A 21,894-nucleotide genomic window follows, 5' to 3' on the forward strand; every position below is an offset into this window, starting at 1 on the left:
TGTGGATGCCATTTCATACAGAATTTGAATATAAAGAAAATAAATTCCAAATATCTCATTTTTCTGTGTGAATCTCCGAATTTGAATTCTACACCAAAACTTTGATGTGTGCATTTGGGAAGATGAAGTAGCTAGACATTATTCACATTTCCTACTATGGAGATATTCCACAAGAACAAACTAAAGCACAATTATCGCTGTGTGTATGAACAGCAGCAGCACGCTGCAACAAACACCACATCCACACTCATTTCCTCCATAACAGCCAGACTGCTGCTTCCATTATCACTAGTAATATAACTGTTCTAGAAAGAGGGAAGCGTTTAGAGGAAACATTTGTCCGGGGTGTAGGTTCCATCCAAGCAACAATCTCAAAAATGATGAGAGATATAGAGAGAGAGAGAGCTCTTGCTTTGAAACCAAGAGACTCGCAAATGCAACTAAGGCACAAAAAACATAAAGATAGAAGAAGATGGTGTGGTGATGACAGTGATAATGATGACAAGTGGGGACAAACCATCTATAAACTTGTTCTTTCTTATCAGTAAACCTGCATATGTTGACTATGTCTGATAATCCAACATACCTTTACTATGCCCAAGGATTGCACTTATTATACGGTTTGCACCAGAGAAGTGTTTGACTACAGCATGTAAGTCATCAGCCTCTTTACAGTAGTTACCAAACTCAAATGAACCTTCACTTTCACTGAAAAAGCATGATACAACACTAAATCAGCATGAAGGGCAGTGTGTAGGGTGAGAACTCCCATGACTGACATTCAAAACTAGACCATATACCACATGTTTAAGTCACAGAAGAAAACATGATAGAGATGGAGAACAAAAATATAAATGCAGTCATTCTTTCCACAATTGCAATCTCATCTCTTTCTTTCTTAGCTTTTCTTTTCCTAGAAATCAACTGCAATCTTACTGTGTAGTGCATGGGCCTTAAAATTTCTTGCCAATAGAGTATGCCCTTATAAGTCCGAAAAGGTTTCTCTCCCATTAAGAACCATGGCAAGAATTTGACTAAAAATCGTCACTAAACAAAGAAGCTACAATAACAAATTCAAAATAGATAAATCAGTGAAATGCTAAAATACAACCCTACAAAAAGTTTCACATTCGTACTCAACCAAGAGAAAATGGCTTCTCATTTGGTCAGGATTTTTCCTGTACTCGTATCAAAGAGCACAGATAACCACGGCACTAGAACTGTAGGATTAAAATAATTCTACCCCAACCAAAATCTTATAGTCTAACTTTTAAAACAAATCATTGCATTAAGACTAACGAATTCCAAGTTTAGGGATTTTTTATGATTCCATTCAGCAACCCATAGACTGACTAGATAAAATTATGGCAGATGGCAAGGATGCAATTGCACATGATCTTAGATTATCTAGAGAAATTTATTTACTGCTAGATACTTTTGTGATTGATGAGACCAGCTAAGAATATCATTAACTGGAGTCTCAGAATTTGCATTTAGGTATTTTTATATCACAATATTAAAGCATTCACCATTATAAGTTATACGCCTTCTATTACTAAAGTAGTAGCTATGGTGTGTAGCCGACACTACGTAAAAATATGTACACACTATCTCCAAACAACAAGAAGATAAAAGTAATAAAACATCAGTAAAATTCATCCAAAAAAAAATAATACAAGATCAGAAATCTTTATAAAATCTATAAAATCTTACATTTACATTCTGTAAGTCTACCAGCTTACCCATTTCCAGCAAAGTCAAAACGGAAGGCACTGATTCTTTCATTTTCCAATGCAACAGCAAGGTTCACCATAATATTATCTCCCTGGACGTGGAAAAACAGAAATCTAAAACTTTCCCCCCACCCCCCCCCAAAAAAAGACAATTTATGATGAATGCATATACATACATAAAATTTACATAGTAAATCCAACAATCCAAATATTGTGGGGGGAAAAAAAAAGTATTAGAAAAAAAAAAAAAAGAAAAAAAAGAAACAGGAAATACAAAGAAACAAAAAAGATCCCTTATGCATATTAGAAACACCAACCTTCGAGGACCGATAACCGTGGCATATGATTACAATCTCCGGAGATTCAGTTTCATGCAATATGCCCACAAGTTTTTCACCATATTTGTTTGGTATTATGACTTTACGCTGAACCACTGAAACAGTGAAATACATAAATCAGTAATAAATTTTTGGGCTGAAAAATACTTTTAGTCCTTGAATTTGACCCAGTTTCAACTTTCCTCCTCGAAATTTAAAAATTTCAATTTAGTCCATGGATAATTCAGAAGGCATCCTTCCGTCCATCAATTGAGCATGCCATATCAAGTTATAACCATGGCAAAATCAACCTTCCTTTAGCCACTAATTAACGGCTAATAGACGTTGTTCAGGAACAAAATTGGAACTTTTCAAATTCCAGTCACAAAAATCAAATCCCGCTGATTCTCCACAAACCCACATCAGATTCATTTCATAGAACCTTGTACGAGGCACAAATACATCACAAATTGTTAATCATTAATCTCTGGGTGACTGGGTGTATCATTAATTTCGTTTCTTACTCATTTGCATTGAGCTGCATCTTCACCATCGTAAAATTTCTTGCATCAAAACCATTGGTTACAGCTATAGCTATCGCATATAGTACACCCTTTATCATCTAAAGCCATACCTTTGCCATCATTCGTTAATGGGTCATGCTCAATTTCACGGTTTGTTTCTCATACACAGAATTGATCAGAGCCAAAACAAGAAAGTAATCCCATTCACACACACACACACACACACACACACACAGGGGCATAAATGCGTAGATACATACATAGATAGATGTGTATTACTGAGATGATGAATTTTGTTACCTGGGTTTTGTGCAGCCTGTGCCATCCTTAAGGTTCTCCTGGAACTTTGCTTGCCTGATGAGACGATGCACTCCTGGTGAAAAAAAATTCTTGGTGAAGGGGGTTTTCTGAAAATTAGCGAATTTGGGAGCACTAGATGGAAATTACACACAAGGGTTTCCATTTTTGAAGCGATAGAAGATAACTTACAGCCTTTGCTGCTCAGTGCTCACTACTCACTAGTCTCTGCTTCCACGAGTCTTAGCTCAGACTACAGCATCTCAGCTGTGCTCAGTGAGAGATAAATAAACACTTATAGGATTTTAATTATTTAATTATAACAATAATTAAGATTTTTTAAATATATGATATTATGTCTTAAAATTATAAAATACATTGTTTAAAATAGAATAATATACCACATTTTCATCTCAATATTCCACTACAATGTGATAATCACAAAAATCCTTAGATTTTTTTTAAATATATATTCAAAAGTTAATTAAAACTGTTACGTTAGAATCGTGATATAATTGTAAAATAAAATCCTAGTTTCTAGTACTACTCTTTGAAAAAAAATAATAATAATAATAATATTATATATTTGTACGTACTTTTTTGAACTTTATTATTTTATTTTGTGTTAATTTCTCATAGAAGTATAAGTAAGTTCAAAATTAAAGAACTATATTGATAGCATTATATCTTGGAAAAACTAAGAATTCATCTAAAATAATTTTAAGGAATTGGATAAATTGAATATAAAAATAAAATAAATTTTAAATTATATATTTGTCTTAAAGCTAGTTGGAATGAGATGTTAGTCTAGTATGAAAGTTATGTTTGTAAAAATTATATCAACTACAAGTCTACAACTAAATAATTAATTAGAATGACAAGACATGACCAACCATTCTTGCTAGAGAGGTGCATTGGAAGATTACTTGTTGCCTGTTTGGTTGCTTTTTAGAACCGTGAGAAATAAGATTAGCACCAAGACAAATGCAGAAGTTAAAAAGGTTGAATTAGAGTAAAGTTGAAAAATACATTTTTATCTTGCAATTATTGTTCAATAATGCTAATGTAATTTAGTAGTTATTAAAAAAATAAAAAATTCAAAATTGATTAAAACTACCATTTCAACATTGTGAAATAAAAATATAATTTCTTTTAGCATTACTCATGAATTAATAGTTAAATTGTTTCCAATGTTGTGGCATGAACATCATCTTGCAAAACCATCAACTCCTCTATTGCTGCTGTAAGTGATAGGAATAAGAAGACCATAAAGTCATTACCATTTTTTAAAAAATTAAAATTGCAATTGCTATTAGAGTACTATATAATTTTACTACAAGTTATTTACAAACGGACATAACAGTCCAAGTCAACCGTTAACACAATTAAATTTACATGTCAAAATTTTGTTTCTTAATTTCTTACTCATGTTTCCCAAGAGTTGGTTAGTAGAGACTATCAGATTATCTATATATCTCTGTAGGATAGTTAGAAGACAAAAATATAGTATATAGCATTATTCTTATGATAAAATAATTTTGTTTTTCATGTACTTTTGGCAACAACAAAAAAACACCGTACATAAACACTATGTTGGAGGATGTATGATATGTCCTTAATTATGTACTATGTTGGAGGATGTATGATATGTCCTTAACTCTTGAATACCACTTACCCAAGAAACCGATATAGATATACTCAACTCTCAAGTGCAGTTATTTAATGCCGACAGGAATTTTATTGTGATTTATGCTAAAGTCTAAGAGTCTGTTTGGAACTGCGTTTGAGTAATAGACTTTTTAAGTCAAAAATTGTTTTTTAACAAAAGCTTTATTTTTAAACTTTTGCCAAAAGTGCGTTTTGACCATTTTTAAAATAAAAAAGTCAAAAAAAAAAAAAAACTTTTGAAATTTTTTACCAAACATGCCAACTTTTGTTTGGCAGGACTTTTTAAGTACCAAAAGTAACGCAATCTCAAACAAGCCCTAAGAGCTTGATTGTTACATGAAGGTAGAAAGGAAATAAAAATATAGGAGAAAAAGATAAGATTGCTAATCTGCCCATCAAATTCCACCACATCATGCTTGCTTAAAGTGCTTTGCTTTGACAAATTACTGAGGATGCAGTGATTCTTAAAAGAAGAGACACGGCAACAAGATTATCTACATTATTGAATGCCCATGTACTAAAGGGCAATTTCAGGGGGGAAAAAATCTCTCTAAATATGAGTTAAAAAGTCACAGAAGCTTTAGATATGATTTGATGCTACAACCATATGATAGGGGTGACCACAATAAAATGTGCAGCCAGGAGTGGGACAATGAGCACCGGCTAATCTGGACAAATGCCAGAATCCTCTTTCACATGAAGGGGTAAAAAAGGTTAGTATTATGAAGTTCTTAACAATCCAGGCAACAGATGATGACCCAAGAAAACAATTGCCTGCTGAAAATACAACTAACCAATAACTTAACACAATCCTCAAGATGACTGTGCAAATGAATAAGCACAAGGCAGAGCTCAATCACACCATCTTCCTACACAAGCAGGTTGCCGTAACAATAAATTCAAATTTAGTAGAGGTGTCAAAAAACTCAATCTCTCTAAAAAAATTCTACCCTTTTTATATCGTTTTAGATATAATGGAGGGAACAGAAATATTTAGCTAGTTGTAACCTTGTTTTGCTGCGGGGTTGCCTTCATAAAATCCAAAACAACTGTGGCTAAATATCTGTGGTAGTGATTGTATGTATGATTACATCCTCCTATAATATGTAAGTGATGGTTTGGTATGATCTTGTCAAACTCTATTGCATCTTTAGCGGGGATGAACCCATCATGTAATCCATGGACAGTCAAGACCCTGTGTAAACAGGTATTAGTGACCATATAGTACAAATTTGTATGTATTGATCAACCAAGAAAAGAAAGAACAGATGAAAGCAAAATGTCAGACAAGTTTTTTCCTCACCTGCATTCTTTGTCAATCTGAAGACATGCTTCATGCATATTTGTACGTAAGCGATCCATTAAACTTTCCTCAGTAACGTGGTAATCAACACTTCCTACATAGTATAAAAATATAAATCACATTATATTTATAAGTGACTTACATTGTGATCATTGTTCTTTTCCAAGGAAGGAAAAAGCAGTTTAAGATGTAGTGCCAAATCTCTGAAGAAGTGAACAAAGATACTTGGACATAGGCCAAAAAACTGAGGCAGAAAAGCATGTGAAAACAAGTACTCAAGAAATTGAAAGATTTCAGGTCATCAAGTAAACATGGCCACGTTGGATGTAAACTAACAGATTACCTATTTCGTTCTTAACATCAATGAATCCATCCTCCTTGATTCTTTGCATAAAGTCTTTCCCCAGGTGATCTTCAATGCCTTCTGCCAGATCATAACGACCAGAAACATTGACAACCATGTAGATATCATGGTATTTAGAAGCATACAGTAGTACCACACAGCCTCCTGCAATTATATTTTCGGAATTTACAAGAGTGGAAATTACACCTAAAATAAGACATTGCTTAATGAAGGCAATAGACCTTCAAAAAGAACCAGGAAAAAATACTTACACCGAAATGAAAGATAAGCAGATTTTAGGGCAAAGACTAGCCAACATATTTACATAAGGAGTAACAATTTGTGTTCATTTAAGGATTTTGTAGATGCAAATTCATATAGAATTTGAATCTAAAGATCACAAATTCCAAATCTCTCATTTTTTTTTTTTATCTTTAAATAAACTTTCATATGATGACTAAATCTCATAGGTTGACTACGTCGAATAATCCAACATACCTTTTCTATGCCCGAGAATTGCCTTTATTATGCGGTTTGCCCCAGAGAAGTGTTGGATTACAGAATGCAAGTCATCAACCTCTCTCCAATAGTTACCATATTGAAACGAACCTTCACTTTCCCTGAGTAAAGCAAAATAGAACAATAAATTAAAGTGAAAAGGAAATGTGGGGGGTAAGAACTACCAAAAATTTCATTCAAAAGTGGACCATATACCACAAGTTTAAGCCACATAAGAAGAACATGATAGAGACGGAGGAACAAACCCATGTCAAAAATATAAATGCCGTCGTTCTTTCTAAAATTGCAATCTTGTTTATTTTTTCTTAGAATTTTTCACCAGAAAATCAATTGCATTCTTGTTGTGTGCAGTACATAGGCCTCAAAATTTCAGGCCAATGGAGTATGATCTCATAAATAATAAATCCAAATAATTCTTTCATTAAGAAAGATGACAAGAATTTCACTTAGACTAGTCACTAAACCAGAGTACTACAATAACAAATTCGAAATCGATAAAAGCAAGTTATATGCTAGCGTACAAACAACCCTACAAAATGTTTCACATACATACTCAACGATGACCAAATGGCTTCTGATTTGGTTAGGATTTTTCTAGTATTCATGTAGAAGAGCATTGATAACCATGGCACAAGAAGTGTAGGATAAAAAATAATTCTTACTTAGACCTCAAATCATTAAATTAAGACTGATGGATTCCAAGTTTAGGCATTTTTATGAGGCTGTTCTGCAACCCCTGTGGTGTGGACTAGGTTTTAATTTGATAAAAAAAATGGCTGAAGGCAAGGGTACAATTCCATATGATTCTTGAATTATCTTGAGAGTTACTGCTAGATACTCTTGTAATTGATGAAACCAGCTAAGAATCTCACTAACTGGAAGCTCAGAATTTGCAGTCAGCTACCTGTTATATCACAGTATTAAATAATCCACCATTGCAAGTTATAATGCCTTCTATTACTATAGTAACTATTTTGTGCTGCATAAACCACATAAAAGTATGTAAAGTCCAGGTGTTTACATCCTGTAATTCTACCAGCTTACCCATTTCCAGCGAAGTCGAAACGGAAGGCACTGATTCCTTCCTTTTCCAATGCAACAGCGAGGTTCACCAATATATTATTTTCCTGGAGGTGCAAAAACATAAGCTCTAAAACTTTTCCCCCACAATGAAGCCAAGTTATGATCAATGCCTATGTATTTATGAAATTTACACACATTTACATAGCTACATCCAACTATCAAAAATCTTGTGGAAAAAAAAAAAACAGGAATAATAAACCACATAGCATAATTATTTTTTGGGAACATATTATGGGAGAAGTTAATCAAACTGGAAAGAGGAAAAAATTAATGAAAATGGAATGAAAAAAGGAACCACTTTGCACATTACAAACACCAACCTTTGTGGACCGAAATCCGTGGCATAAGATTACAACCTCAGAAGATTCAGTTTCATGCAATACGCCCACAAGTTTTTCTCCATATTTGTTTGGTATTAAGACTTTCTGCTGAACCACTGAAACAAATACATAATCAGTAATAAATTTGTTCACTGAAAAACGATTTTGATCCTTGAAATTTGATTCAGGTTGAATTTTCATCCCTGAAATTTTAAAGATTTCAACTTTGTTCCTGAATAACCTAAAAGGTATCAATGTCGTTCTTCCTTCTATCAGTTGCACATTTTAAATAAGGGTTGATGGAGGAAGAACGACATTCTTACCTTTTAAATTGTTCAAGGGTGAAATTAAAATTTTCTATATTTTAGGGACAAAATTGAAGTAAGGCCAAATTTCAGGAACCAAAAATGCATTGTCAGAGCGAATGTTGTCTCATTAACTTAAACGCTTTCATCTAAAACCCAGAACAAGATTTAAAAAGAAACCAAACTTTAGCTAAACATGACCAACTCATAAACCAACATTCTTAGCCAACATATATCAAATCCCCAAAGTCCGAATCTATCAAACGCACATCTTGTTTCAACAAAAAAACATCACAAATACAATCTTAACGCCTAACATTAATCCAAAAGCCCTAAGGCGGTTGGATTTTGACCCGATAATAGTCCTTTCTCTTTCGGCAATTCTACTCACCTATCACCATTCAATGACTATACACTATGCACTATACACATACATAATATCAAGATATTTTAATCCAACAGTCTGCTCTTCTGTGACTCGAATCCGTAATGTGGTATTTGATACCAATTGTTAAGAGCCTAACCACTGATCCAAAGTACACTAAGACTATTGGATACTGATTTGGTTAAGTCCTTAACCCTTAAAGAGCATCACATAAAACTTAATTATGGAATGTTGAAGGCATCTCCACAAAAGAAAGTAGCATTTCTATTGATTTTCAGGAAACCCACATCAGACTCAATTCATAGAAGCTTGTTTGAAGCACAAAGACCATCCTATCTCTGGGTGTTTCATTAATCTCATTTCTTTTCTTTAATGCTTTGAGATTCATCTTTACCGTCACAAAAATTCTTGAAAACCATTGGCTACAATCATTGGTACGGCATATAAACATTCCTTATTATCTAAATCCATGCATTTGCTATCATTTGCAGAGTGTTCGTGCTTAACTTCACTTGTTTCTCATACACGAGCCTGATCATACCCCAAAACGCCAAGAAAAGAATCTCAAACGCACATACACACACACGCGCGGGCATATATATACATGCACATATATAGATATCCATAACAGAGATGCTGAACTCTGTTACCCGGGTTCTGTGCAGGCTGCAGGGCCATTCTCAAGGTTCTCCCGGAGAGATCATCGCCTGAGGAGATCATGCGCACCCGGTTAAAAGAAAATCTCGTTGAATGGGGCTTTCTGAGAAATAGTGAGTTTGGGAGCACTGCATGGCGATTGCATACAAGGCTTTCCATTGCTGAAGCGAGAGAATGTCCCTTACGGCTATGCTGCTCACTCTTCTATGTGTGTCGGTCTATATAGGAGATGATGCGTTACGAAACCAAACGTTTACAACTCATTACCGTAGTAATTTTTTGTTGGGGAAGTTTCTAATAAATCCTTGAGCCGAATCAGCCGATGCGTAAAAAAAAAAAAAGCTCTGAATTTTTTTTTTTTTTTGGAATTTTTAGTCTCCACTAGAAAAAAGGTCGCAAGTCTTTCCGTTATATTTCTTCAAAATGTCTAAACCCTGTCATTTACTCTCAAAATTCACTGTTTTGCACATTAGCTTTTTTTTCATATCACTTTAAAATATTAATTTTTTTATTAATGTAATTAAAAAAATCAAATCTAAAATAAAAAAATTTGTAGTAGTAGCCAACGGTGGAGCTGTCATCTCCAAACCAACCATGGGCAGCCACCCCAATGGGTGAGGGGTGGGTCACAGGCCACCCCAACACCACCCCATGGTGGGTTTGCAGGTGGCAAGCCACCCCATTGTGGGTTTGGGGTGGCTCGCAAGCCACCCTAACACTACCCCATGGTGGGTTTGGGAGTGGCAACCTCACCGCTGGTCACGCCTTCATTTTTTTTTTTTTTTTTTAGATTTGATTTTTTAATTAAATTAATATTTAAAGGTGAGGTGAAAAAAGTTGATGTGGCAAAACAGTGAGTTTTTAGAGTTAATGACGAACGTTAGACATTTGGAATAAAATGTCTTATGACATCTTTTCGATTAACTCATTGACTAAAAATTTTTTATAAAAAAACGTTGAGAGTTTTTTTTGTTTTTATGCGTTGACTCAAAAATTTATTAGAAACTTTCCCTTTTTTATTTTCACAATAAGTTATAATTTTTGGAAAACTTCATTTAACTCCTCTCAACTTTCAATATTTTTATAATTATCCTTTTAAAATTTAAAAACTCTCAATTTAAATTTAGTATATTAAATTTTCAATTTTTTCAATTTACATTCCGTTAGATATTTCTCTTAAACACAACATCACTTCTATGTTAGATTTTTTCGTTAAATCCTAACGAAATGGTGTCAAAATTACCAAAATAGTACCATTATATGCCATAAACGTATCACAAAATTCCAACCAAAGAAAAATAATTAAACACAAACATATCACAAAATTGAGGTTGATTTGGATCAGTTCGGTTGCCGACTAGGTTCGGTCCTTTCAATAAAACATACAAACTCCGCTACCCCGACCAATCTGAAGCCCAAAACTACCAAACGTGTGTTAGATTTAGCCCAAGTCCATACTGACCGTGCAGGATTCGTTCAAGCTTGTGAGACTTTCAATTTGGCTTTGGATAAGGTTAGGTTTAAGCGGCCCAAGTTAAGAGATATGGATTGCCCGCAATTCACTGACCGCATTGTATGCAGTTCGGGTAGTCTCCAAATGGAAAGCCCACTTGTTTTGAACAGCTCGAGATTTGGGGTTTACCTATCTGAGACAGGTGGGCTCTCCACTTGTCATCTTTTGTTTGGTAACACAAATTGCTTACAATTCGATCAAATCTTGAGTGAGGACCGTAGATTTCACAGATAGAGATTTTCCGCAATTTTGTTGCAATCTAAAGAGTTTCAATAAAACCCACCTATTCAAATACGTTTCGAACATCTCACCCACTTGTAAGGCCAGGACTCTATAGAAGTTTCCCTACATTTAATTTTCAAATTACTAATAATTCAAACAACAAATTCCTGGATTCAATTCAACTTTCATACAGGAGTACTTTTTTTTAATGGCTTTCACATTGTGTTTACATTTCTCATAGCTGTCACATGACATAGTGTTACGTCACATGACATAGTGTTACCTGCGAAAAAAAAAAAAAAAAAAAAAACATAAAACAAGATGCCAAGTGGATATATAGCTAGAGAACGACTGAAATAAACCAACCGAAAAAACGTCTAATATCGACCATGCAAAGGGAAGACTAGATTTCAACACTGTCCCTCATGACATGTGCTTTCAGCAAGTGGAAAACAAAAAGGACAAGATGCAAGAGTCTGACCAAATTGAAAAAAACTAAGAAGGTGAGGCAAATTTAAATAGATAATATAATTGACCATCCAATATATATTATTGTTCTTTTTTATGTATATCCTAATTAATCTGTGGCTGTGCTTCTCAGCCTTCTCTTATGAATCACAATAAAGGTAGTCTGACTGATTTAGGATTATAGTTTTTTCACTTTCTTTTTTTCTTTTTTTTCTTTTGAATTTTTGCATAGACAATTGAAAATGAAAAGAAAATATATTTATAGAATAGTCTATGAAAATAAATAAGAATATTATTTATCCCAAAAACTTAACTTAAAGGTAAATGATCAATTTAATTATTTAATTAATATTTTAATATTATCTTGAATATATGCCGGCTCAAACTTCACCTCACCAAGTGATACGTAAAATATTTAAATTATCACCTATTCCACAAACCTAAGCAGATAGAAAATTATAAATTTAAACATTTAATTAATATTTTAACATCACTAATTTTATCTCTCATAAAGTTTAGTTGAATCTAAAAGCAAAATTAAATGTTCCTAGCTTGATTTACTGAAAGATAAATGTTATTAGTAGACTGATATACAATTGTCATATAACTCGAATGACGTGACAGTGAAAATCAATCATAAAATCATCAGTAAGGGCTTATAAAAAGAAAAATCCTGGACTAATTTTCACTACAATGTCATCCCAGTGGTATGACAATCGTATAATAATATGCTAAATAACATTACTTTTGCTCAAAAACAAGATTGTTCTAAAATTACGCATCTCATACATACCAAATGATGAAATATGAATTGAGTAATGCTATTTAGGTTGAATTGTCAATCTTTTTTTTAGAACATGTCTTTGTTTTTTGAGTAATGATATATATTACACTTCTATATCACATTATTTTAATGGGTTGATGTGACAGTACATCAGTACCCATCAATTATTGAATCAACCATTGTTATAAAAAAATAATAATATAGAGGGTTGAAGAGCACATGGCACTGTCACATTGGCCCAATGAGATAAAAGCATTACACATCATTATCTTAACCATCTTTCATGGGTTTAAAATATCACATTATTTTAATGGGTTGATGTGACAGTACGTCAGTACCCATCAACTATTGAATCAACCATTGTTATAAAAAAATAATAATATAGAGGGTTGAAGAGCACATGGCACTATCACATTGGCCCAATGAGATAAAAGCGTTATACATAATTATCTTAACCATCTTTTAACTATATCTTTTTTGCAAATTTAATGGATCAACCATTAGATTTGTGAATTCATTTGAATCTACACAAATTCAATAGTGGATTCATCGAGTAATTCTAGGTGACCTACCTGTGTCCCACTAAAAATGATGTGGCTATTAAAATTACCCTTTGATCAAAATTCAATAATGATTAATTACAAGTTCAATAGTGATTTTAATAGTCACATCATTCTTAGTAAAACATAAATAGACCATCTAAAATTACTCGAATTCTTCCTTTCACTATAAAAAAAAAATAAGTGAAAGATAAAACAAAGAATCATTTTTATCATTTCTCAAGAGACGAGAGTACTAAGATGGAATGTAGTTTACAAGAGCAGTTAAAGGCACCACGTTGTTTAGACTTTTCTCTTAAAAAAATAAAAAATAAAGTTGTTTAAACTTTAAAGGAAAGGATTAAGGAAGTTGTTCGAGAAGCCACGTGATCTTAATTAATGAAGGGTTCCATCGTAATGTGAATGCGCGGGTTCATACGACCGAGGTACGAGTCAATCTAAGAGTAATCGCTTGCTGAGCTGCTCAAGAGGATCGGCGGTCAAGTTCTAGTATGTGCCAGAAGATTTGCTCAAAGGGGGACAACGTCAAACTGAGAAAACTCCGCCCACCAATCTTAAATTTCAAACTTTGAGCTAATTAACATTTAATATAAATCTGCTTAATTAAGTTACCCTTCCCTCTAATCTCCCCATTAAACGAATCACTCAAATCTATTAGAAATTGAACAACGGTAAAATGGGTTATGTGAAGAATAAATTAAACATATATGCAAGCCCAATTTAGTTGCTGCTAATTTCTTCTAACTCTCTTTGTGGAATTGTAGCTCTTCTCTATATATACTTACTTCTTTTGTCCTTAATAAATTCATTCATTCAAAAAGAGTAAGAGCATGTTTGAGATTGCGTTTGAAAAATATAATTTTTAAGTCAAAAAGAGTTTTTGAGCAAAAGCTTCATTTTTAAGCTTTTGCCGAAAGTGTTTTTTTTTTTTTTTTTTTGCAATTTTTAGGCTTTTTAGACCCTTAAAAACACTTTTATTTATTTTTTATCAAATGAGTACCTTTTTTTTTTTTTTTTTTTAAATGAACTTTTTGAGTATTAAAAGCACTTTAAAACCTCTCAAGCGCAATTCCAAATAGGCCATAAAACCCAATTATTAATTAAAATCCTAGTCGCGTTCAAACAAATTATTTACTGGCCGGTCTCAATGCCGCCTTCCAAAAGTGATTTCTATTTAATTCCTGAATCTGACTTGTACTTAAACTCCTTGTTTTTCAAAGAACTATACAAACTTTGTAGTGCTTGATTTTCAATAGACTTTGAGTTACTTTTGAAGTGTTTTTCAAAATGTTTCAATTTCGTAACCAAAATTCTCGTATTTGCTTAGTTTTATGCTTTGATTAATTTTGGTCACTTTGTGTGTAGTTTATTTTAAATTATCTGCGATTGTTGAGATAATTGAGAAAACATAGATTCACTCCCCCCTCCCCCTCCCCCCAAGTATTCTTTGAAGTCATTGGAAAAATTTCACTCGAGCTCCGGATGCCCACAAATCCTCACTGAGAGGGACGACCACCCCTTGGTGATAGGAGGCCACCCCTCACAGAGAGGGGTAAGTACCCCATTGCCCCTCACAAAAGGGGGGCCGCCACCCCTCATCCGGTAAGAGGTAGCCTGTAGCCCCTCTCATTAGTTAGTGATGGTCGGCCACCCTCTCTTTCCTTTTTTTTTTAAAAAAAAAAATATTTTAAATATTTTTGTTTATGGTATATTTGTAATTTAAATTAACTAGCTCATAACTCCTGCTATGAGCGAGATTCTTCATTGTAATTTTAAAAAGGCATGTAAAAAATCTATCACTATTCTTTCAATAAAAAGACACTGCATAAATATATAAAACACAAAGTAATTATCAAAGCATTAATAGAAAGTTAGCAAAAATCTCTATATTGTAATCGAAAGGGTTTCTATTCCTTTTATTTACAATAATCAAATAAATTTCTTCCTTCATTTACCCTAAAAAGAAGAAAAACACTTCCAAAATGCTACAAATTCGAGTAAATCACACAAACAAACAAAAAAATCTCATAAAACATTCAAACAAATTAAACACGTACATGAGACCCTTAATTTTAGTTTAATCCTTATAGATTAAAACATATTAAAATCTTTGTTCCTATATCAATAGTTCAAAAATGAAAAAATAAAGTATAAAGGAAAAAATAGCAAGCCAGGCAAGGGAAATAATAAGCATGACATGTACAATAAGCACATAATCTGTCAAACCAAAAATTATGTGACACGATTTCAAAAAAAAAAAAATTATGTGACACTAATTGATTGGTCTGACATGACATATCATTAATTAATTAGATAGTAGATTGGGCTAAATGATATATTTGCAATCCTAATTATCAAAATTAAAAATTAAAAATACTAAATTGAAATCCCATCATCAAAACGTAGAGACTAAGTTTAATTTTTCTCATAAGTTAATGATGAAAAGGTCAAGGTTTTACTACATCCTCTTGATAATTTCTGCATCTATCAACCGCGCCATGGGGTACGTTTTATTGCATGAGGATTCTATAAAAAATAAAAAATAAATAAAAAAAATCTAATAATTGAAATTATTATTCTTCCCCAAATATTATAAGGAGAGATCGAAGTTGAGCAGAATAAAAAAATTAAGTAAAAAAAAAATAAATAAAATTGAAAGAAGGAAAACGACATTCTGCCTTCCTCCCTTGACCCTGTTTCAAACCCTCGCGAGGGTCGACTTTGACCACTACTTTTCTAACTTTCCCTTGCCTGGCTGCTATCTCTCTGTCTCTCTGTCTCTCTCTCTACTACTTTTCTTTTCTGTTCTCACTCTTTTTTTCACCCTTATTTTGTTGTGTTTCCTCTCACCACTACTACTTTTCAAGTTCGCACTTACCAAAGGCAAAGAAAATTCTCTTGTCCTTATTATTTTGGTGGGGTTTTCCCTCTTGTTTCAACCTATCCCCCACACACACCATCTGTATTATAACCCCTCTTCTTCTTTATTTCTTTCTTCCTTCTTCCCTACCACTGCGCATGCTTTTCAAACACCTCCCCCTATGATCAATTTAATGATCCTGCTGCTACCTTCTGTGTCTCAAAAACATGCAACCTTTTCAAATGAAGCAGCTTGCAGCCCCAGAATACAAAGGCAGGGGCATAATCAAACCACATAAAAAGGGCGGCATAGAGGAGGTCCAGAGGGATCAGTCATACACCATTTGTAGCCGCCAATACACCCCTTATGGACTCCATCTTCCTGCTTGATGAAAGCGGCCGCGCCAACTTCTTCAGCTTGATAATGCAGTCTATTGGCTCTACTTACATATGCCTCTGGCAATATGCTCGCCCCACCAAGTATATATATCTATATGCACTACATATAGTACTACTGTCTACTACTCATCTCTTTCTCTCTTTCTCTATTCTTGTGGCAGCTGGCTAACATGTTTGTTGATCTTTGCAGCTGTTTATACATCAAGGATGGATTCTTTTACGAAGAGAACACCCAACCAAGCTCTTCTTCTGGGAGTCTGGCTAGGAGATTTTTTGATGAGTACCTGCTATCTGTTTTTCCGGTGGAAAATGAGTAAGAAATGATAACTAGCTAGTAATTGTGATGATGTTGCCATGTTGGATTTATCAAAACATGTTCCCCATATGTATGTATATAATCGCTTCAAGTGGGTTTTTGTTTTGGATACCAGATTCGTTCCAGGACTCGCTTTCAAGAATAGTCATCCCTATATAGAGTTGCCAGAATTGAATCTTCAAAGACTGGCAAGGACTGAAGTTCAGCGACAATTCTATCAGGTACATATATATATATATATAATTGCATTTTGTTGATTAATTGAGACCATGAATATTCCAAGTTTTGTTAGCTAAATTCATTCTTTCTATGCTTGTTTTTTCACAGGAAGCGAGGATTAAGGTTTGTGGTGATCGATGTTTCTTAAAGCTTTATATTTGATATATTTAACATAACAACTATGTATTAGGCCATTGGCCGAATTACCTTTAATTCTCTGAATCTTTTTCTTGTTCTTATAAGTTCATTATAAAAATAGTGAAAGATATTAAAGATTTGTGTTTGTTTATTGATTGCAGACTGCAATTTTTATGGGGTGCAAGAGTGGAGAGATTGAGATAGGTTTGTCCAATGTGTCGTCTCAGGTAAGAAATTAATTAACCCATTATCACATGTTTTATATAAGAAATCTTCTAGCATTATCTAGTTTTCTTTGTGAGTGAAAATGATATTTTGCCAGCTCGACATTGAAAAGGAAATGAGGAGCTGGTTTCCTGAAGATTTCTCTCAGCAATTTTCCCCATTTAGAGAGGCCCTTTTGAGACAGGAACAAAACCCACTATCATCATCTTCATCTTCCTTGAGATCACTTTCCATGGATAGCCCTGACTCCTCATCCCTTCTCTTCAACATTCCAACCACTTCCCACTTTCCAGAAACCCTCGGAGAGATTAATCCTCTACTGCATCAAGTACTCCCATTAACAACAACAACAACAACAACAACAAGTCCACACCAACAAGCAATGCAGGCGTTTGCAAGAAGTCGAAACATTCAATTCCCAGCTCCAGAGACTGAAAATGCTGCAATGGCAAGAGCCATCCTCGCCGTTCTATCTTCAACTTCTTCAGCTTCTTCTTCATCATCGCATCAACCCCACCAAAATTTACCTTACAGCCATCGGGTAAATTCAAAGGCTGGTGCATTCAAGAGCTACACTTCAGCTTTAGGACCAAGAACCCAGATGGGAGCCAATGTTTGCAACCAAAGCATGCTGAAGAGATCATTTGCTTTCTTTAGAGACTTAAATTTTTTGAGACTCCATGAACGTATGCAAGCCACGCGCCCCACCTCCACTCAGCTTCACCATATGATCTCAGAGCGCAAAAGGCGTGAGAAACTCAATGAAAGCTTTCAGGCATTGAGATCACTACTTCCTCCAGGAACAAAGGTACTTATAACCGTATATTAAATAGTATTTCTCAAATGACAATGCATTAAATCTCTCTCTCTTTATAAGTATATGTATTAGTTAATCAGGTTATTAGGATTATGATTGATGAAAAATGTGTTTTTTTGGAGGCATGAAAAACTCTACCAAAACTCCATTGTTGATCCGTGAGACTCGGATCAATGTGATTCATTTATCTTTTTATGTTATTCTCATTCTGTTTTGTACGTACCAGTATATTGTTACAAACCCCACCTTGATCAAAATTATAATTTTTTTTTTTTTTTTTTTGGATCAAATAGAGAGACAAAGCATCGCTGCTGACCACAACAAAGGAGTATTTGAGTTCTTTGAAAGCTCAAAACGAAGAGCTTACTCGAAGAAACCAGCAATTGGAGGCGCAGCAATTGGCTGCAAAAGAAGCTGATCATCATGAAGAGGAAACCAGCTCCTCAAGTGATCAAAGTCCCATGGTTCGGATTTCACACGTCCCAGAATCAACATCAGAAGAGAGAACAGTTAATTTGCAAGTGATTATAAGAGGAGAATGCCAAATGGTTGATATGGTGATTCGCATTTTGGAATTCCTGAAGCAGGTTGAGAATGTAAGCTTGGTGTCCATGGAGACCACAACCCGGATATTAGAATCAACCTCCACTAATCGCATAACCATGAGATTGAGAATCGAGGTATGTAAATTTTAAGATAGACCCAAATTAAATAGGAGCTAGGTTTATATATATTTTGATTAAAAAAGTTATTTTGTGAAGATATATAGGTATATATGATTACCCTAGCTAGCATGAAAGTGATCATGTTTTTACAAGATATATATGATGGCTAGCTTATCAAATAAATTAAAGAAAATCAAAAGGGTATTGAAAAAATAATAATATTTGGGGTACTACAATATCTTTTCTTACAATTAATAATATTTCTATTACAAATTTAGATGGCAATTTAACATTTGATTAATGTTAATTAATTTGAAAAAGCGATAATAGACTTTTATATAATTCATGTGGTTTGAATTCATTGTTGGCAGGGAAATGAATGGGACGAGTCTGCCTTCCAGGAAGCAGTGAGAAGGGTTGTTGGAGACTTTGTACAATCATGACAATTCGACTAATATGGCCGCCGGATTTATTCTGTTGCGGCTTCCGGTCGTTATCAATGGTTGCTTTTCCTCTTTCTCAGTCAATCTCAGCCATCAATTTCGGGTTCATAAAATAATATTAGATTTCGTGATTAGTGCATCAGTAGCACACAGTTTTGAGAGCCAACCCCTATATCTAAGCATTTAATGTACGACGCCGTTTTGGCATAACATTTTGGATTATTGTATTGATATCCTAACCACATACATATTCATATATATATATATATATATATAACGTTTTGTTTATAATTTCAATTTTGTGTGTTCTAGAATAAACTATATATATATATATATATATATATATATATGTTTCTTGTACGATTTATGTGTCGCCCATTTTGACTGTAATTTTATAAGGAGACCATGAAAGCGAATCCAACAAAGATTCATGGATGTATTAATTCAAAGGTTGTCCATCGTCAAAACTGAACCTTTTTTCAATATTTCTCACCAAACCACAGAATAGATAGGTTTCTTTCTTTATCTCCCATTATTTTTGTCTCTTTAACACTTGAAAAAGCCTCAGCTGGGACCCCCAATTCTGGCCGTCAATTGAGAAGGGGCTACATGAAATTCTCTTGCCTTGTTTGAAAACCCAAATGAATTTTATTGGAGCTATTTCTTATTTACATTACATTGAAATGTAGAGGATAATTTCAATTAAAAAAAAAAAAAGAAAAAAAAAAAGAAAAGAAAAATGTAAAATTAGTCAATGTGATTTACTTGATTTGCAATTAACTCATTATGATATCAAAATAAACTCATAGGCCCCTGAAGTATACCAAAAAAAATAATTTAGTCCTTACAGTCAAATTTTGTTCATTGACTTAACAGATCCTGATAGCGTGAAACGTCAAAGCTAATAAAATTGTGATACATGTCCTATTTAAATCAGTGTCACACTAACAAAATATGTTAAATTAGTCGACAAAATTTGACTGTATGGACTAAATTATTTTTTTGGCATACCTCAAGGACCTTTGAGTTCATTTTGATATTACATAGAGCTAATTGTAAATCAGGTAAATTACAATGACTAATTTTACATTTTTTCTTAAAATAAAAAAAAAAAAAAAAAAAACCTACGTGTCTTTTGTTGTCCCATGCAATAGCCTTTTGTTTGCGTCATGTATCACTAAGCCTATGGGTTAGCTAGCTAGACCGTGATGTTGTCATATGGACAATGGGCCACGCTAGTTTAGCTTTTTCACTAAAACGAAAACGATGGAGATTTTCGAGACGGCGTTTTTGACTTTCAATCTCTGAGAAATTGTTGTGGCCGAGTTACTTTGCTCAAGAGTCAAGGCAATGGTTTTGGTCATTCTTTCTTTCTTTCTTTTTTCTTTATTAATCTTCCTATCTGTTAGACAGGGTATACCGTTAATGTATTTATTTATTTATTTATGACACCCGATGTTTTAAGTGAATTTTTATATTAGTCTTTCGAAGAAAAAAAAAAAAAAATCCAAAAAGAAAGCCATTTATTTTGGTCGCATGATGTGACAAATAGCATTACTTTTTATTTATTTGAATCAAATTCTTAGAGCATTTTCAATGGAGGAGCCAAATTTTTATGCAAAATGGCTTCTCAAAACTTATTTTTATCTAGTTTAGTTAATGAATTTTTAAATGCATCTACATCCGATTAGCTAGATTTTTATCTATATCATTTAAATATTATTAAAATTGAGAAAAGTTTTGGAAAAAAGAGAACATGTAAGAGAAAAAATGGAAAAAGTTTTGGGGAAAAGATAACATGCAGAGAAAAAGTAGGAAAAGATTTGGAAAAAAAAAAAAACAGATGAGAGAAACAATAAAAAAAATAAAATGACTCCCTTAAAAAATGCTGCTACATTTAACTTTTTTTTAGCTCTTCCAATCAAATATATATCTATTTTACATTTTTTTTTTGGCTAATCCAATGTAAAGGGTTTTTTAAACATTTGAAGAGTCATTATAAATACAAGTAATATTTGACTTTTTCATTGAGAATGCTTTTATGGGGTGAAAGGGAAAGAGAAAAGAGAAAGGAAGGGAAAAAAAGGACTAGCAATATGATTAGGTCAAAATGTTCTATTTTAATTGGGTAATACAAGATATCATATTTTTATATCATATTTTTATATCATATTATCTTATGATGTTGATGTGGCGTTCTAATTAACTTTTTGATCAATATATATATATATATATAAAAAAAAAAAATTAATAATTAGTTCACAGTGCCACATCAACATTAATTGTAAGATAAAAAAGCAATAAAGCAATAAAATGAAATTTGTTGACCCAGTACTTCAAATGTTGGAATTTTCTTTTCTTGATGAATGAAAACTGAATATATTATATATATATATATATGGAAACATTATTCACATGAAGTAATTCGAAAGTTGAATAGTTGAAATAGGAAACGGTCTCTATGGTTGCAACTGGGTTTGTAAGTGGGAAAAGGGATCGGACAAGTCAAAGTTGTTAGTTTAGGATGCAGTCAATCATCGTGACCATTTCTTTTTGCAACCATCAAGATTCAAGATGAACATTTATGGAGAAAGCTGCATTTTAAGAGTATAATTGCAATTTTGGTGATATTTCATTACTGTAGCCATCTAGCATTAATTTCTTTCAATCACAACCATACCATTACATGGATATGCTACACAACTTAATTGGGATGTGATTGAATTGTAGCTAATTCATGCAACTAAAAAGAGGAGGGAGGCATGATGGGATCCACTTTTGGAAAGAAATATTTAGATATTTCCAGACGTAA

At 33.3% G+C, this 21,894-nt stretch overlaps 3 protein-coding genes across 3 annotated transcripts in view; 1 reads left to right on the forward strand and 2 right to left on the reverse strand.

The window, feature by feature from the left end:
* LOC132164912 (uncharacterized) overlaps positions 1-3,072 on the reverse strand; it is a gene marked incomplete in the record, with an annotated part of 6,388 nt that extends 3,316 nt beyond the window's left edge. The window contains 1 exon segment of the mRNA XM_059575429.1: positions 3,022-3,072. Coding sequence (XP_059431412.1) covers positions 3,022-3,037 — 16 coding nt within the window.
* Positions 3,073-5,532: 2,460 nt separating this feature from the next.
* Positions 5,533-9,563, reverse strand: LOC132165219 (uncharacterized). The gene is made up of 7 exons (XM_059575705.1): positions 9,448-9,563; positions 8,108-8,223; positions 7,749-7,831; positions 6,684-6,805; positions 6,186-6,350; positions 5,843-5,936; positions 5,533-5,734 (listed from the first exon to the last, which is right to left on the reverse strand). The coding sequence occupies exons 1-7, from the start codon at positions 9,515-9,517 to the stop codon at positions 5,533-5,535; spliced, it is 852 nt and encodes a 283-aa protein (XP_059431688.1). The 5' UTR covers positions 9,518-9,563.
* A 6,457-nt stretch (positions 9,564-16,020) lies between these two features.
* LOC132166497 (putative transcription factor bHLH041) lies at positions 16,021-19,271 on the forward strand. The gene is made up of 8 exons (XM_059577321.1): positions 16,021-16,340; positions 16,450-16,572; positions 16,691-16,796; positions 16,903-16,917; positions 17,094-17,159; positions 17,255-17,965; positions 18,268-18,654; positions 19,011-19,271. Exons 1-8 carry the CDS (start codon positions 16,228-16,230, stop codon positions 19,080-19,082), a joined length of 1,593 nt encoding a protein of 530 aa, XP_059433304.1. The 5' UTR covers positions 16,021-16,227; the 3' UTR covers positions 19,083-19,271.
* The last annotated feature ends 2,623 nt before the right edge of the window (positions 19,272-21,894 follow it).

The sequence above is a fragment of the Corylus avellana genome, chromosome ca11 (genome assembly GCF_901000735.1).
Source record: "Corylus avellana chromosome ca11, CavTom2PMs-1.0".
NCBI classification, from domain to species: Eukaryota; Viridiplantae; Streptophyta; class Magnoliopsida; order Fagales; family Betulaceae; genus Corylus; species Corylus avellana.